Source organism: Natrix helvetica (genome assembly GCF_964273705.1).
Source record: "Natrix helvetica genome assembly, chromosome: 2".
Lineage (NCBI taxonomy): Eukaryota > Metazoa > Chordata > Lepidosauria > Squamata > Natricidae > Natrix > Natrix helvetica.
This window is the reverse complement of record NC_138552.1, coordinates 92,572,681-92,591,767: the sequence shown is the minus strand read 5'-3', so window position 1 is coordinate 92,591,767 and position 19,087 is coordinate 92,572,681. Positions and strand designations below refer to the sequence as shown.

The window sequence follows — 19,087 nt, the reverse complement described above, 5'->3', positions numbered from 1 at the left end:
GGCGAACGTATGGTATGCGTGCCAGAGATGGCACAGAGAGCCCTCTCTATGGGCACGCACGCCATCGGCAGCTGCTCTTCTGGGTTCTATCACACACATGCGTGCCAGCCAGCTGGTCTTTGTGCAAAGACCAACTGGCAGGTGCACACATGCACACTGGAACCTGGAAGAGAGCAGCTGGCTGGTGCGCATGTGTGCCAGACCAGCTTCTGGCATGCATGCACATGGAAAAGCAGCTGCTCTCTTCCAGGTTCTGGTGTTCCGCACACTCCAGTTTCAGTACTCAGTGCCGAAAAGATTAACCATCACTACTCTATGGTAACATGACAAAGAGTAAGAGGTTAGTTGGAATGGCAATAGAAGTAAGTACATTGAAAGTTATTTGAGAAGAAATTTAATTGGAGGGGAGAATTTTATTTTGAAAATAATCTTCCATTGGACCCGGAGAATATATTAATTTCAGAAGCATTTATTTGGAAGGGTTAATTTAACGATGATTTGGGGTTTCTGTTTTGTGAGATGAATAGAAGAGAAAATTGTGGATTCAAGAGAATATTATATTTTGGAAATGAGTCCAAGTATTACTGCAAGTTATAGGGTATGGGGTAGGATGCGGGATTGCATCCTACCCCATACATCCCTGCGGCCAATTCGCTCTCACAGAGAGGGACTCCTCCGGGTGCCGTCCACTAAGCAATGCCAGCGGGCGGCGCCCAGGAGTAGGGCCTTCTCTGTGGTGGGCCCAGCCCTTTGGAATGACCTCCCCTCAGATATTAGGACCACCACCGACCTCCGCTCTTTCCGTACGAAACTCAAGACCCACCTGTTCCAACTAGCCGGCCTGGCTTAACTATAGTATTACCTTCTAATCCTCCTGGCAGTTATTTTAAACTATAGGGTAGTTTTTAATGTTGTATTATATTTTACCATTACTGGACTAATTTTACCATTATTGGATTGATTTTAATGAATTGGTTTTATGAGTCCTAATGCCTCCTCTATATAAATGTAATTGTATATACTTTATGCAATATCTATGTAATTATATATGCTTTTAACTTCCGATTGTACACCGCCCTGAGTCCCTTTGGGGAGAGGGAGCGGTTTAGAAATGCAATAAATCTAATCTAATCTAATCTAATCTAATCAAGTTGGAGGCTTTCATAGTGAATTAGTTATTTATAATTTCTCAGATGCAAATTTGACTGTTGACCATCAGGAAATATCAGTTTATCCTGTTCATCTATTCATCCAACCCCTTTTTTCCTTCTTATAATTAGACAATTATAGCAGTAAAGTAATCTCATTGCCAATCAATCCACTTTTATTTGGTCATAGACCAGCAATTAAAAAAAAAAATCGTAGTTAAAATAAAAGAGAAACACATAAAATTCTAAACTATTTCAGAAAAAAATTGGCTAACTATCCAAACTACAGTTCGCTATGGTCAACAGAATAACCACATATCATCTTCAGTTGCTTGGATTCATTTATGGTAGAATACCTAAACAAAATATACAGTAAATCTAATTCTCGTTCTATTTTTTTCTCTAGGCAGAGAAATGCTTGCTTACATTTCCATGCATGAATCCATTAGTTGCTCAAGTCATGCTAAAAAAAAGTTCTTCACTCGAGTGGCTCCTGGCAGCATCTTTTGCTGAGCTTCAGGAACTTCTGCCTGAGGTGCCAGAAAAGGTTTTGAAGGTCAGTTGTCCAGGATATAAGCATGATGTGTATAATTCAGTTATATTGTTGCTTCGATTGTTGTTGAAACAGGAAAGAAACCAAAATAGCTTCCCGAGACTGAATTTGTTTGCATGTTTTAATTCATTCCTAAGCATATTTGCTTATGTCAATACAATTGAAAAAAAAACACCTTTTGCATTAAATTAAAAACAAACATACAGTATTACGGTCATTCCTAGTCCTATGCAAAATCACACACAGAAAACGCTGCTTAGGAAGAAGATTATAAATCAGCAATTCATATATATTTTGATATTAATTCAAATTAATGTGATACCATAACAACCTGTATTGTTCCTGTAGCATTGTTTAAGATATCCTAGGCTATCACTGTACCAGTTTTAACAGTCTGATGCCCTATGTAATCCTTGTTTGAGATATCATTATTGGGCTACAGATGTTTCCTCTTCAGGGTAGGGCTATATTGTATGACAGTATTATTCAGTAGCAACTTAATAATAGTAATACTATAGTTTGAATTCAACTTTGTGAATACTTTCTTTCATTATTGTATGGGTAGAAAAGATTGAGGGCAACTGCAGCTTGCTGTAGAGCAGCGATGGCGAACCTTTTTTGGCTCGCGTGCCACAAGTGGCGGGAGCGCAGGGGGGTTGTGTGCGGTTGTGCCATACCCATAATGCAATGCACGACCCCCCAGTGTGCATGCGCGCACTACAGGCGTGACCCCCCATTTTTACATGCTTTTTTCACCCTCCCCAGGCTCCAGAGGCTTTATAGGAGGCTGGGGAGGGTGAAAAGAGCCTCCCCCGCTCCCCCCCCCAAGGCCCTCTGGAGGCTTCAGAGACCATCCGGAGGCTTCCCTGACGCCTTTGGAGTGCTCAAAACGACCCTCCGAGCAAACCAGAAGTGCTTTGTTCGGAGGGTCATTTTGAGCACTCCGAAGGCATTAGGGAAGCCTCCAGACGGTCCCTGAAGCCTTCGGGGGGCGGGGAAGGCTCTTTTCACCCTCCCCAGGCTCCTATAAAGCCTCTGGAGCCTGGGGAGGGCGAAAAATGGCTTTTAAAAAGGCTGTACTCAGCTGGCCACAGAGCAGCACCTCGCGTGCCCTGACAAATGGCTCCGCGTGCCATCTGTTGCACGCATGCCATAGGTTCGCCATCACTGCTGTAGAGCATCCTAAGGAGACAATTATGGCTCAGGTTTTTGTTTTATTATTCTATTGTCTTACTGTTTTATTATTGTTTCGTAGTTGTTGGTTTTATTATTGTTGTAAACTGCCCAGAACTGCTTAGAATGGGCAGCTATATGTACACTTTAAATAAATAAATTATGGCATACAGCCTTCAAAAGAAGTACTTCTGATCTTTTTCAATTGTTAAAGCAGTTATATCTTTATCCAAGCTTATGGACTTGCTGTGTGTATGCATGCACTGCTACTTTCCTTTGCATTTCCCATGTGATGAGAAGCACGTCTTCCAAAGAATTTCCACAGCTCTAATATGCAACCCACCAAGGGAGTTATTGGTAGTACTCTGTAATGCTATTTTTTTCCTCAAAATTCTGAAGTATTTTCTTAAAATGTTGCAGTTTGTATGGGACCAGTGTGATCAACATAACATTACTAGCATTTCTTCCAGTCCATAAATTTTTCCCCTTATTCCCAAGCTGTACTCTTCTTTAGGTGTTGATAATATTTATGTGCAGGTTGGAGTTTCTATAGTAACTGTTAAAAAGGTAAAGGTTCCCCCCGCACATATGTGCTAGTCATTCCCAACTCTAGGGGATGGTGCTCATCTCCGTTTCAAAGCCAAAGAGCCAGAGCTGTCTAAAGACGTCTCCATGGTCATGTGACTGGCATGACTAAACGCCCAAGGCGCACGACCACTAAAGGTGCTCCCTATTTTTCTACTTGCATTTTTACATGCTTTCGAACTGCTAGGTTGGCAGAAACTGGGACAAGTAACAGGAGCCCACTCCATTACGCGGCACTAGGGATTCGAACCGCTGAACTGCCAACCTTTCGGATTGACAATCTCAGCATCTTAGCCACTGAGTCACAGCATCCCTGTTAGTAATTGTTACATATTAGTTGAATATTCACTCTAAAAAGCTGCATGTGTTTTATTTTTATGGACTCAGATCTACCTCTTACTTTTTTTTCCAGAATTTTAGTGATATCACATCATTATACATCCTCAAGCCACTAACAAGACCAGGAACACAAAAAGAAATAATGTCTCTTCATGGAAATATTAATTCTGTCATCTGCTCTTGTTCTCAACTTCCATTCCCTGAGGCTTTGTTCTCCAGATTGCAAGGACATAGTTCCTTTACTGAGTATTCAGAATGCTTTCTCAAAGAACAGAACAAAAATTGCTCTCCAGATTTCTGCCAGAATGGATCTTGTGGTTGTCTGAAATCAACTGGAGAGCATAACTTAGTTGTACCTTCACTATCATATGAAGGAGACACCTGTCCCTTTCAGGATAATGTAAGAGTAGAGAGGCAACTTTATCTTCCGTTTCTGAAACAAGTGGAAACAGAAACAAGAATAAATGCATCACATTTAACCCTGAACAATATTGGGGCACCTTCCCATGTCAATAATGAAACCCCAATGCCACATTTGCACTGTAACCAGGACACTAACTCTTATATTGAGAATTGTCCACTGAATAGAATGACTGTTTCAAAAGTAGACAGAGGCAAACAGCTAGATATCTCTGAGTTCTCAAAAAATCCTATCTACCATGATGCTAAAAATGAACATATGGGAAAAATTCAACCTCTTGCACAACAACTGAATTCTTTCCATGATTTCCAGCATTCTTCTCATGTCATTTCTAGTCGAAAAGATGCTCTGTTCCAGGAAAGCTCAGGCAATGTTTTTGAAATAGGAAGAAAAGCAAGCAACAGTCCTGCATTACAATCTGAGGAAAGATTTTGGGGTAACCCCCCATTCATACAAGCAATGGATTCTTCTCCCTATGATTCAGGTGTAGGCAAAGCCATATCCAGTTCAGATAGGTTCATGAACTTGGGCATTCAGTTTACTGGAGGATATACCAGGGGGAAAGGACGTAATTCATTATCAGGTGAACAAAGACAACAAGATGTTTCAGGTAAGAGCATAAAGCAAAGTATTGTTACTTTCTAAATTTTAAAATACTAAAAATTACAAGGGAATAGTCAGTGTTATCTTTGTTCTAGTTAAAAAACAGTATTTATTAATTTTTATACATTGTTCTTTTGGCATTTCTCCACTGAGGGCTCATCAAAAACATCCTAAGAGTAAACAAAACATCAACCATCCACTGAATCCAACAATTTTTCTTCCTTCCCCAGGGGCAAATGGCAAAGCCTCCCCTTGGGGGGCAGAAATGCATCTTCTTTTTGCATCCAAAAGCTAAACTACCCTACTTCCTAAGAACAGGAATCATAGCCCTATTTTATTCTAGATCAGTGATATTTAATCTGTAGTTAAATTATCATCTGGGGTCTATAGAGGTCCACCAGTGGCTTTTCCACAGCCTTCTGCATTCACTAGCCAGAATCTGCTTGCCAGCTCATTCCCGGATCTTTATCTTCACAACCAATCAACTAGCCAGATCAGAACCAAGAGATGTCATTTCTGATTGGTGCAAATACATCCATGACTAAAACTGTTAACAACTTGAACGCTGAAATCTAGAAAACTGACAATAATGAAATGGTCTCAATGTAGTGAAGAGTCCATGTACACAATCATCGTAGATGTCATTTTTGCACCAGTACAAAGATGTTGATCTCTGTTTCACATATGTGCAAGCAGGTCAGATGCCAGTTTGTTCTATGAAAACGATTACTGAAATGTTTTGTTGCAAGCAAATTTGTGTTAAGAATTATTTCTTAATTGATATATTTGACCAAGTGCCATATCTGTAGAGTGCACCTAGGGCCTATTTGTATTAGATTCTGATACTACCTTGCTTTGATTATAGCTCCCAATTTGCTGCTTCAAACATTGTCAGGCTGACTAAGGGAAACTTGGGCTGAATAGGGAAAAAAAAGTTAATTGAAATGTTTTGGGCGGTTCATATGGTCAAACCTTGGGGAGCTAAGATAATTGTAAGAGAACTGTAAGCAATGCTATAATCTATTCCACACGGGGTAAAGATGATACAGTATTCTAGAATCTGTATTTCTACTCACAACTTTTTTCTATATATTTTCTAATGAAGTGTGCTATTCGGTAGTTCTTCAAATGAGAAAGAATTGTGAAACATTTTGAAGATTATTTTAATTAGGACAGAGGCCTTTTCGGGCCAGGCTTTACTAACAGAGACAGAAGAGATTAAAAGTGTATATAGAAAAAGAAACTAGCAGTACAAGGGGAAATGAAAAATATTTACACTGCAACAATTTCTATTCAAGGTTAAAACAGGGACATGCATATTTTTCAGGGTAAGGAGCAATACTTCACTGTGAATGGCAGGCTTAGAACCATTCCATAAAGTGAATGACTGATCAGAATAAAGATTAAAGTTGATTACCGTAAATTTAATTAAATTTCATGAATCAAATAAAGTTATTTTGACAAGTTAAGAATTTCAAGAGTTCTTGATTTTAATCTGTACATTTATTAGATTCACATTAGATTCAAAATATGGAATGTTTCATTTGCTATTTGCCTAGAGTGGGAAAATAACAACTGAAATACAATTAGCTTTGTTTTATTGAACAATTGAGAGATTAACACATATTAAAATTACATTTAAAAAGATATACAAACAACATTTACAATTTTTGTTCAGGTTAAGCTTCTTGATCACTAGAAAGCAAAGATTTGATTCAAGAAGAGATATAACAATGTTAGAGTTAGAGTTATCTGTAATGAATTTGCTAGTAAGTATTGAGCATTTTTTAAAATTTATATCAGATTAAAAGGTAGTTTGGTAACATCTGGAAGGTTTTAGAGAACACGTGGAATCCTGAAGCCTCACATTGTGTGCATCTGGCCTGGAATTTCATATTATTTATCTGAAGTATAAGTAATATAAAACACATAAATATACTTGTTAGGGGAGCTCAGGTACATGTCCCTTTGGAAGACCAGCCAAACTTCTACCATGCTTTTAGTTGACTTTTTGTTATGCCTAATTACTTGGTTTGACTTTAGAATGAGAATATATATATAAATATACATACATACCATACATACATACATGCATGCATACATACATACATACATACATACATACATACACTGTATGAACTAAATCTGTCTAGTTGTAAACTGCTTATTTGATAATGATTTATTATTTTTCTTTTCTTTCTTCCTTTCTTTTTTGGCAGGTTTAGAATGTTTGCAATTCCCACAGCTTAAAAAAAGGCGTCTAACTTTTGAAAAAGATCCTAGGAGACATGATGGCCAAACACGTCTCAAATTTTTTTAGAAGAAATGGAAGCTAACACTTCAAGAATCTTATTATTTGCAATACATAAAAACAAATTTAGCAGATTTAATCTTCTTTTTGAGTAACTTATTTACAATTTGTTTCAATCCTATATGTAATCATTTTTTAAAAAAAAATATGGACTTTTTGCCATTTTAGGGAATAAGGTAACAGTTAAGAGGTTTTTTGGAAAAATGGATGTTTATGACAATAAAGCACTATTTTAATTATGCATAATCTATATAATTCATTTATATACTCTGTACATAAGAGAAATATATTTGAAATTGCATACAGACTTTGAAAGAGTTTGGTCAGGGAGTCACCACAGTTGTCAGAATGTGACACATTCGAGTTTAGTAGTCTGCCTGTTCAGTTCTACATAGCAGTTGTTATCCCAGTAAATGGGTTAGTATCTGGGCAAGTGAGTCAACGGAGTAAAATCTCAAAAAAAAAAAAAAAACTGGCAGGATCGTTAGATATATTTTTGCCTTTGTAAGATAAAGTTCCCCTGATCTCTGCCTTCAGTTATATATAAATCAATGGAACTGCAGTGCATAAATCCTGCCAGATATAGATTGATCAGGCAGATGGTATGGAGGACAGGCAGTCCTTAAAAGTAACTAGGCCCTATAGGTTTTTATAGATAGCAACCGGCACTTGAATCACACTGAGAAGCAAACTGGCAATCAGCATAGCTTGCAAAGAGATGTGTTAAATGAAGATACCAAGGCATGCTATCACTGCTCATGCCACTACATTCCAGACTAGCTGAAGCTTCCAGGTGATCTTCAAGGACAGTCCATGTAGAGCTCATTGCAGTAATCAAGCCACGAAATGACCAAGGTATGACTTCCACTTACCCACCCTTATCCCTAGGGGGGTTCTTTGCTCTCCTAGAACTAGGCATACCGCAGCATAGCAAATCTGCACAAAACTCTTTATTGCAATAGTATAGCCTTTATTGTCATTGTACATCATGTATACAACGAATACATACACACATCTTCCCCAACAGTTATTTCATTGGTCAACCCCAACCCTTCTACACTTTGCAAGGTGATGTTGTTACATAAAATACGTCTTTAATGCTCGGTCCTTTAATACTTACAGTATTCTTCTAATGCTCAGTTGAAACTAAAGTCTTTAATCTTTATCTTTTTCCAAACATCCTTGTATTAGTTGGGATGAGGGGCTATTTCAGTGATTCTTCTTCTTCTAGTTCCTACTAAGCCTCCACCAAGATATCTGCCTACCACAGCTTGTGGTCCTGCCAGTTGAAAGTTCTGTTGTAATAGCTGCCAATCTCCAGATGTCACCTTTGCTTTCTTGTCTGTAGGTATTTTGCTTTCATCATTCCTGCAGCCCTCTTTCCATTCTTTCTTAGCATTTGCTTTTATAAGTTCAAAAGCCTGGGTGAAGCTTCCTCTGAACATCAGCACATCCTTGAAAACACCAATGAGTGGCTCATTTAGCAAGGCAAACTGGAACACCAGCTTGAATGCCTGTGAGTACAGTTCTGGGGGAATGGATGAATGATTATGGGAAGGGGGGGAAGCATGTCTGCATGAATACAGCTGTTTGAAGAGAGCAGACATGGCCCAACTTCCCTCCTTCACACACACCTAATCTATGAAAGGATGCAATTGGCACACCAAATGAAGCTGGGCAAAGGCCTCCCTAGCCATATCTGCCACCTGCTCATCATTTCGTGAGCTCAGAAAGACCCCCAAATTGTATGTTTCCCTTGTATTGGGAAGTGCAACCCCATCCAAGGTCAGAATATTCCCAGATCCAAATCTCCCAAACACCCCTAACCATCTGGTTCTGGTATGACTGAGTCAGTTATTCCCCATCCAATCCCTACACGTACTGAATCCCAAACTGGCAGATGATGTTCCCCAAGTGTTTCATGTAGATGTTCCAAAGGGGGAGAGCAATAGAGCTCTGCAGGATCCCCCAATGGAGGGGCCTGGAGGATAATTACTCTCTTCCAACCAACCATTGGGTGGATCCATCCCGTAAAGAAAGGAAGACAACCACTGTAAAATGGAGGTCATAAACAAAAGCCAGTCTCCCCCATTTTTGTCTTATCCTTGTGATAGTTGCCTCTTCCTGTTGTTTTTTAATTGAAGCTCTTCCTTATCCCCTTTGTGTCTCCGGTTCATGCCCTGCAATCCATAGAGTTGAAAATAGCCAGAACAGCATAGACACTGCTCCAGGAGTGAGTCAACGTTGTGAGCATTTCTGCCAATTGTCTTGGAGGTCCAATTTCCCATCTTAGTTCAGACAATACACTAGAACATGTTTAGAGTGAATTAAGCAGGCTTATGTACAGTGATCACGCTGCTGCACCGTTTACATTGTGCCAAATAAAATGCAAACATGTCCAGCAAAATACCATATATATGTAGAAGGATTTTATGGGCCACATTGTTAACAGCTAGGGAAAACACAAATCTGCTTTAAGAAAGCATTCTGACAACATTATTGTCATCAAGAAGTGCGATTATCTGTAGAATTCACTGCATGGGGGGGGGGGGGTCGTGTGTGCACATGCACTTGTGTTTTAAGCTGCAAATCGCCAATTCTTGTAAATAGAGGAGAAAGGGGAAATGGTTGGAATTGGTGCCGACTATGGTAGATAGACACAAATCCTAAAAAATGTTTTTAAAACTAAAAAGCTTTTAAAACATGTACTTATTATTTTTAACGCTTGTGACCTGAAATCTAACCATTACCTATTTGTACAATTTTTGCATCGTTCTTAAGTATTTTTTAACTGCTGATCTCAACAACATGGTATTTCAAGCAAGTTTCTTGGGTTAATTTACTTCTTTTTCTTTTCCACACTTTTTCTCTTCTGTTATCCTCTCTTTATAATTATTGTATCAGATTTTTTTATATCGACTTCCTCTCAAGATACATATTGCATCATCAAAGATTTTTCCTTTGTCAAATGTAATAGTACTATTGTCCAGTCCTTGGGGGTGATGGAGGGTGGAAGGTGTTCATCCATGCAACTTAGTGCAAATCTGGCAAAATAAATAAAGCGCTAAAAAATAATAGGACAGCGTAAACAGCCATAAATGTGGGCTGGTTGCCTATCACTCAAAATGTGATCACATGACCATGGGGGAGGAGTCGTTGGAATTTTGAAACCAGGTTGTAAGTAACCCACGGGAGGTCCATTGTAACTTCAGTCAGTAAGCAACCTGTTGTAAATCAAGAACTACCTATATGAACGTTTCTGTGGGCTGGATACAAGGGAATACTCTTTGTGAGCTCTGCAAATTACTGACATCAGCATCTATGGGCAGAATAGTAATTTCTTGGCAGGCTGTTAACTTTTGTCACGGATGTATTGGAGGTAGTGGAGACAGATGTGATCTTTTCTATTTTTCTAACATGGGTCAGATTCTTCAAACCCCACTCCTATCCCCATTAAATGAGTTTTTGTGCCATAAAAAAATCCCAGTAATTAAGAAAATATTTTTTAAAGCTTTTAATATATTAATACAAACCAAAAAGAACGTTCTTTTTCAAAGTAAACAGCGTGTATAAAAGTGCTTGGTAATCCAAAATCAAAGATACCTGACCCACAAAAAAAGGTGAATTGTTCCAATAATATTGCAAATGCTAGGAAAATTTTGCCTGTAGATTGCCTAAATTTATTTGTCCCTCTCTGAAACTGAGTAATAGATTTTGTAAATTCAGCAGGAGACAACACCAGCAAAGAAATGAAGCATCTTGATGCAGACATCAGTATAAATGGATTGATTCTTAAGTTTTTTTCCACACTCTTTTAATACACGTCTAAATTCATCCTCTTCTACGTGAAGTGCTTTCTCTCCTGTACTGTACAATCTTTTCATGCATGAGAAGGGAATGGTTAAAAAATAAAAATAAAGGGTGGGGAAAAGGCCAATTTTCCTTTCCTAAGGCTTGGAGACATCTGGCAGGGTTTAAAATTCTTTGGAGTCTGTGACATTGGAATGTCTCGAATAGCAGGCTTTTCCTGCAAGGTAACTATTTTATGTGAAAGCACAGAGACAAAGAAGAGATCTTCAGTAATGAATATGCAGGCCTAAGGGCTGTATGTACTAGAGGTCAGGAGCCATGTGATTAGTAGACTTGGCCAAAGTTTGTGGGTCCTCTCCTACTCTTCTTTCCTGATCTCAGTGGACTAAGATCTTCAATCTCCCCTCCCTGCACCTTAATCTCACTGTACTATCCTCCCCCTTGCATACTGGCATGAGGAGTGGTTTATCAATTCTTGGCAGTTCCCAGTTCTATTTAGCTGCAAAATGGGCCACTGTGCACAGCTTAAATGGGAAAGTGATTTATGACGTGGTTCCTCTTGTACCTCTCAACCCTCCGAATACATTTCTGTCCTTCCTAATCAGGCGCGGGATTCTACCAGTTTGGACCGGTTCGGGCGAACTGGTAGCTCTGACAATCAGCTGGGGGTGAACCGGTTCACTCAGACGATCAGGTGGGCCTGCCTGCCCACCTGCGCGCTATACTGACCTATATCTTTTCAGTTGATTCACGTGGCAGAGCAGATTGCTGCGCCTCAGCTGTGTTACTCCCCAGCAGTAACACAAAAGTAAGGTATTCTTAAACTGTGCGCACGCGCAGAGCGCATGATCACCAAACCAGTTGTTAAACTGGCAGGATCCCACCACTGTTCCTAATCCACTGGAAAGCTGAACAGCAAGATTATATTTCTTGGTAAAATTGGGGCTTGGGCACTCAAGGGAGCTATAGTAAATGCCTCTAAATATGAAGTGCATCTTCTTCATTTCAACCAACTGGAACAGAGAAGCACTTTTCTTTTAACAAACTGGATATACTCCAACTAATGCAAGGTATTTTTTAAAGGAGCCCCAATTTTAGAAGTTCTGTAATACTAATTAGGAGCTATAGTTCCTAGTATATTTCACGTTGATTCAAAAGTAACAAATGTGCGTAAAACTATAGCCTTAAATGGCCAACTTTGCCTGGATCAAAACAGCTTGAAAACATCTCGGATTAGAAAACAGAAAGCCGATAGTAGGGAAGTACCTGGCGCGTGTTTCATTCAGGCACAATAGAAACACATCATTGGCATTGTCCTTTTCTAAATGTAAACATCTCAGAGAATTAAAGAAAGGATATTGAATCAATTACAAAAGGAAAAACGTTTCCTTATAAAATGCTTTATATTAGCAAAAGATTTAACCATTTACTAAGACAGTCAGGCAGACTAATAAATATCTAAAGAAACTGTTTAAGCCCTACATAAAGAAACTGTTGGTTTGGAAAACACGGAAGACCGCTGGGATTCTTCTTGTACTTGAGGATTTTCAGGAAACCTTCCCTGAAACATGGGGGAAAAAACATATTTTATTAAAAACTGCTCTCCTTCAAGATTCCATAAATCAGATTACATTAGAGTAGCAAAATTTGGTTACTGTATAAATGTTACTTTACTCCACACAATTCATAAGTAAAGGAGAACAACTCAGCAGAAAAATAGACCCTCTGCACTCTCTCGTTATTCCTTTATGTACAGAATAAAGTGAATACTTGGTTTTCATCATCCTTATTGTTAGCTCATGTTTTTAGGAAAAAATTAAAGGGATGTAGCACAAAAGTCCCCAAATTTGTGCAAATCAACTCCATAAATATAACAAGAGTCGTGGCGGCGCAGTGGTTAGAATGCAATATTGCAGGCTACATCTGCTGATTACCAAGTGCCAACAGTTTGGCAGTTCAAGTCTCACCAGGCTTAAGGTTGACTCAGCCTTCCATCCTTTCCAGGTCGGTAAAATGAGTACCCAGATTGTTGGGGGCAATATGTGGACTCTGTAAACCACTTAGAGAGGGCTATGAAACTCTGTGAAGCAATATATAAGCGAATTGCTATTGCTATATTAGAGAGAGAGAGAGAGAGAGAGAGAGAGAGAGAGAGAGAGAGAGAGAGAGAGAGAGAGAGAGAGAGAGAGAGAGAGAGAGAGAGAGAGAGAGGGGAGAGAGAGAGAGAGAGAGAGAGAGAGAGAGAGAGAGAGAGCGAGAGAGCACTATTTGACAAAGCCATGGACTTATACCTACCCGTCTTCAGAGCAACGCACAGGACCTGGGCTCTCGAAATGGATTGCTTCCAGCTGGAACTCCAACAAGCAAAGCATCTTTGCAAGCATTCTGCATACAATACTGCTGAAGCTCTGCAGCTGCCTGAGAGACCTGGATAAGAGGAAGCACAAGAAAATGAAAGGCAACTGGTTTTTTTTTTTTTTTTAAGAGGTTGGCATGAAAGTCCTGGTGGACCTATATTTCTCAAAAGTGAAGTAACTGGTATTATCTGAAGATTCAACAGCTATGCTATGCTTACTTTTCTATATTTGTAGCCGGGCTGCTTCAGAATGGAAGATGGAGACCTTCCATCTTGAAGTAACACTGGCTAAGGAGTGCTAGCTGAACACTACAGCTGGAAGGCTAGATTGATTACTTTTTTAAAAAGGGCCAGGGAACAATTGTAAGGCATGTAGTGTCAGGGGAAAAATTTCACCCTGAGCTAACGAGGTCTAGAATCGATGGCTTTCCAAACAGCATATCTTCAGAAAAAGCGAAAATAAAAAACCGAGAACATGTTCTAATTAAAAACAAGCTTTAATACAAAAATAAGAAAATAAACAAATCTATCTAATTGTTACATTGTGGCAAGAGCAATTATCGTCCACCTTCTTGGCAGACGAACCGAAGATCAAAAGGAAAGAAGTCTCTGGAATGTGTGATGTATATGAAACGTGTTCAGAAGCATGCGCAGTAAATCATTGCTGATAAGGCCTATGACCTGCGCAGTAACTCATCAGTTCGGCTAGCAAACAATTATTATTATTATTATTATTAATAATAATAATAATAATAATAATAATAATAATAATAATAATAATAATAATAATAATAATAATAATAATAATAATATTTAATAATAATAATAATAATAATAATAATATTTAATAATAATAATAATAATAATAATAATAATAATAATAATAATAATAATAATAATAATAATAATAATAATAATAATAATATTTGATTAGCCGCAACCCTCTCCCGAAGGACTCGGGGCGGCGTACAATCAAACGGATAAAAATACACATGAGACAAACATATATACAAAAGAACAAAGACATATACATATGTGCATAGAGGAGGATTGACTTATAAGTGCAAGACAGTTAAAAATACAATTTAAAATCCCCTTAGATAAAATTACTAAATTAAAAAACCCATCAGGAGCGTTACGAAGTTATGGTCGAGCCAGGCCAGCTATTTGGAAAAGGTGGGTCTTGAGCTTGACACGGAAGGAGCGGAGGTCAGTAGTGGTCCTAATATCCGGGGGGAGGTCATTCCACAGGGCTGGGCCCGCCACAGAGAAGGTTCTGCTCCTAGGCGCCGCCCCATGGCACTGTCTGGTAGACGGCACCTGGAGAAGTCCCTCTCTGTGCGAGCGGATAGGTCGTAGGGATGTATGGGGCAGAATACGATCCCGCAGGTAACTAGGTCCTGAGCCATGGAGCGCTTTAAAGATCGTAATCAAAACCTTGAAACGCACTCGATAGACCACAGGAAGCCAGTGCAGCTCGCGCAGGAGAGGTGTCACATGGGAGTACTTGGTACTCCCCATAATCACCCGCGCGGCCGCATTCTGGACCAACTGCAGTCTCCGAGCGCATTTCAAGGGAAGCCCCATGTAGAGAGCGTTACAGTAGTCCAGGCGAGACGTCACCAGCGCATGGGTGACTGTGCGTAAGGCGTCCCGGTCCAATAGGGGGCGCAATTGGCGCACCAGGCGAACCTGGTGGAATGCCCCCCTGGCCACGGCTGTCACATGTTCATCCATGGACAGCCTGGCATCCAGGAGGACGCCCAAATTGTGCGCCCGCTCCACGGGGGCGAGTTGAATGCCCCCAATGGCCAGAGATGGAATTATCTGGTTGAACCGGGGGGCCGGAACCCACAGCCACTCCGTCTTGGAAGGGTTGAGCCTGAGTCGGTTGTCATCCATCCAGACCCATACGGCTTCCACACACCGGGACATCACTTCGATGGCCTCGTTGGGGTGGTTCGGGGTGGAAATGTACAGCTGAGTATCATCAGCGTACAGATGATATCCCACCCCGAAACCACGGATGATCTCACCCAGCGGCTTCATGTATGTGTTGAACAGGAGCGGCGAGAGGACCGATCCCTGTGGCACCCCACAAGTAAGGGGGCTTAGGGTCGACCTCTGCTCCCCTGCCAACACACGTTGCGTCTGGCCGGAGAGGTGGGAGCCGAACCACCGCAAAACGGTGCCCCGGACCCCCAACCCCTCCAGTCGGTGCAACAGGATACCATGGTCGATGGTATCAAAAGCCGCCGAGAGGTCTAATAGGACCAGGATAGAGGAACAACCCCTATCTCTGGCCCTCCAGAGATCATCTACCAACGCGACCAAGGCCGTCTCTGTGCTGTTCCCAGGGCGAAAGCCGGACTGGCGCGGGTCTAGATAATCATTCTCCTCCAGATGTCGTGGGAACTGAGAAGCCACCACACTCTTTACAACCTTCGCCAAAAAGGGAAGGTTGGAGACAGGACGATAATTGGCCAGCTCCGTAGGGTCCAGGGAAGGCTTCTTGAGCAAGGGTCTCACCACCGCCTCTTTCAAGGCGGCCGGGAGAGACCCCTCACCCAACGAAGCGTTCACTAGGTCCAGGAGCCAGTCGCGTGTAACCTCCCAGGAAGCCAGTACAAGCCAGGAGGGACACGGGTCCAGCAAACATGTGGTAGGTCGCAGTCGTCCACGCAATCTGTCCAAATCCTCGATGACAACCAAGTCAAACTCCTCCCAAGAAGGTTTCTCAAGACTCGCCACTGGCGTCTCGACTGGGCCACTGAAGGGGACCCAATCCTTCCGGATTTGAGCGACTTTATCCAGCAGATATTTCCCAAACTCCTCTGCCCTACTCTGTAGAGGGGCCTCCCGCGGCCTCTGAAACAGAAGGGAGTGGGACACCCGAAACAGGGCGGCAGGGCGGTTCTCTGCGGATGCAATGAGAGCGGCACAATATTGACGTTTGGCCGTTCTCAATGCCACTAGGTACGTCCTTAAATGGGCTCGTACCTGTGCTCGGTCAAATTCGGATCGGGAGGATCTCCAACGACTCTCTAGGCATCTCTTGCGGCGCTTCATCACCCTTAGCTCCTCGGTGAACCAAGGAGCCAGGGTGGATCGTTGCCACCGGAGAGGCCGCAAAGGCGCCACCCGGTTCAAGGCCCCGGTAGTCGCATTATTCCACACGGCCACCAGGTCCTCTACCCGAGGGCGGGTCAGGGCTGCAGGAGGTGGCCCAAGCTCCGTCTGGAACCTGTCTGGTTCCATCAAGCGCCTGGGGCGGAACCATCTAGTGTTTTCCGGTTCCGCCTCCCCGCAGCGAGGGGTAGCACCAGGGAAGTCAAGTCGGAGGAGTGAGTGATCTGACCATGATAGAGGAGTGATGGTTAAATTCACTCCTCCCAGATCACTCAGCCACTGGCGAGAGACAAAAACGAGGTCCAAGGTGTGACCTCCCTCGTGTGTCGGGCCCTGAATCATTTGAGTCAGGTCCATGGCTGTCATGGAAGCCATGAACTCCCGAACCTCCTCTGATGCTTCTCCCACCGACGGCAGGTTAAAATCCCCCATCACTAAAAGTTTGGGGGTCTCAACCGCCACCGATGAGATCAGCTCGAGGAGCTCAGGCAGGGTCGCTGATGTATGGCGGGGAGCCAGGTATACTATCAGCAGGCCCAACTGCCTCCCAGGGCCCCATTTCACAACAAGGGATTCACATCCGGACGTCTGTGGCACAGTGGACTCCCTCGGCTCTAAGTCCTCCCGGATAATCACTGCTACCCCACCGCCCCTTCCCCGGGCCCGGGGCTGGTGAAATGCTTGGTAACCTGGTGGGCACATTTCCACGAGGGGTAACCCTCCCTCGAGGCCCAACCATGTTTCCGTTATTCCCGCGAGGTCCGGCTCCCCCTCCAAAATTAGATCATGAATGAGGGGGGCCTTATTGATAACGGACCTCGCATTGCATAACAGCAGCCTCAGGCCCTGGGCCTGCAGATCCTGACCACCTAGAACGCGGGGGTTGGTACAAGCGACCGGGTGTAACCAGCACCCACGGTCTCCCAACCGACTGCGAGTTGTTAATCTGTCCTCGTATCTGCCCCTCCCTACGACTGTTGGAATCAAGGAGCCCTGTATAGGAATGGTATCCTCTCCCCCCTCCTCCTCTCTGCTCCTTCTGCTCAAGACCCCACCTGGTGACCTGGCTCCGTCATCGTTCCTACACGCAGTGACATGTAGAACATGCTTTCTCTGTAAGCTGCTGAAACTTTTTCTTTCATCGTGACAATATAGGAATAAGTTTAATAAACAAAACAATAGTATTTAATAAATGAATATCTCTATGTAGGCATGGGGACTCAATTACAGAGGCAGGGAGTCATCCTTTACAAGACCAGAAGAACTAGATTGGGGAGAGGGGTGCGAATAGTCCTGGAGAAAATCCATCAATGTAGCTGCTGAGTGTCAACACAGACTTGATGACACAAAATCAATCAATCAATGCAGACACTAGGAAGTACAGGGTTGGGCGGAATATGCTCAGCACAAAGTGGTCTATGACAATTCCCGGTGGCCAACTGGCCACAGACAACTCACCAGGTCCAAATTACCACAGCCAATTTGCCGCAGGACCACTTGCCATGGCCAGTTCACCACAGGAAAACTTGCCATGGGAGAAGAGTTACACTAATATCAAAGAAATGGTAAAATAGAATCATTAAAGAAAGGATGCTAAAGGAGGGACAGAATGAAATGTGAATGACAAAAAATAATTTGTATTCATTTTAAATAAATTGAGTTGTTAAATTGTCCCACAGTGAGTTTTGCTGCAGTGAGTTGGCCATGGTGAGTTGTCCCATGGTAAATTGGCTGCTTAGTCGTACCAAGTTGGTCATGATGAGTTGGTTGCAGCGAGTTGGCTGCGGCAAGGTGTCCCATTCTGGCACAAAGAGGGCTCAGGATGGAACAGTCACCAACATTTGAAGCCACTCCTTAATTGCCAAAGGGATGTATTAGGGAAATTTAGAGAAAAATTTCCCTGTACAGTTCCCTGGGTAATTCAGCCATTTCAAAATTGATCTCCCCTTTGTAAATCAGTCCCCTTCCTGATCTGTTCAGGTTTTGGATAATTGTCCTGCAGACAGATGATCATAAACAATCTTGAACCCTTCTATATAATTTCTTTCCAATATGTTGTTGGGTTGGGGAAAAAAATAAGTAAAACACAGGCTTAGGCATCTGTTTGTTTTGAAATGAAAAAGCTTCAGCTTTTGAATGCTTAAAAAATAAGAAAGATGAGCCCTCTTAAAAGTCTAGATATTTTTTAAAAATCACATCAGAAACATACCAAGCAAACCACTAGGAGACTCTTACACATCTGAGATACTACTACCAACTATATACCTTTCTGATATAATTATATCCATTATTTCACCTTTACATCAGGGATTGTCACTCTTACTCTGCTCTATGTTAGTCAAGTATGGCTGTTATTGGTCAGTTATGGCTGCAAGTTATTACTTAAAGTCTCAGAGTTGGTTTCATGAGTATTCAAATAAGAATAAATGTCATCAGAATCCAAACACAAGGAACTAACCTGGAAATGTCAACTCTAAGGACAATGCTTCATCTGGAGCAGGGGTGTCGATTTCATTGAGGGCCGCATCAGGGTGGTGTTTGACCTTGGGGGGAGTGGGTGGCCAGAGTGAGTGTGGTCTGCTCAATGTCACTCATGTCGGGGCGCCTGTGGCAGCCTGCAACGCAAATGGGCTCCCAAGCTCCGTTTCTGGCCTCCTGC

At 42.0% G+C, this 19,087-nt stretch overlaps 2 protein-coding genes across 8 annotated transcripts in view; one reads left to right on the top strand and one right to left on the bottom strand.

Annotated features, from left to right (window-relative positions):
* Positions 1-11,052, top strand: part of SHOC1 (shortage in chiasmata 1) — a 50,693-nt gene extending 39,641 nt beyond the window's left edge. For all 7 annotated transcript variants that reach the window (XM_081943557.1, XM_081943556.1, XM_081943559.1 and 4 more), the window contains 3 exons: positions 1,555-1,704; positions 3,872-4,829; positions 7,042-11,052. In XM_081943557.1, coding sequence (XP_081799683.1) covers positions 1,555-1,704; positions 3,872-4,829; positions 7,042-7,142 — 1,209 coding nt within the window. In that variant the 3' untranslated portion in view covers positions 7,143-11,052. The remainder of the gene's footprint in view (positions 1-1,554; positions 1,705-3,871; positions 4,830-7,041) is intronic.
* The window catches only part of LOC309387221 (guanine nucleotide-binding protein G(I)/G(S)/G(O) subunit gamma-10), a 24,470-nt gene continuing 16,015 nt past the window's right edge, over positions 10,633-19,087 (bottom strand). The window contains exons 2-3 of the mRNA XM_081943563.1: positions 13,239-13,370; positions 10,633-12,504 (exon numbers count right to left, since the gene is read on the bottom strand). Coding sequence (XP_081799689.1) covers positions 13,245-13,370 — 126 coding nt within the window. The 3' untranslated portion in view covers positions 10,633-12,504; positions 13,239-13,244. The remainder of the gene's footprint in view (positions 12,505-13,238; positions 13,371-19,087) is intronic.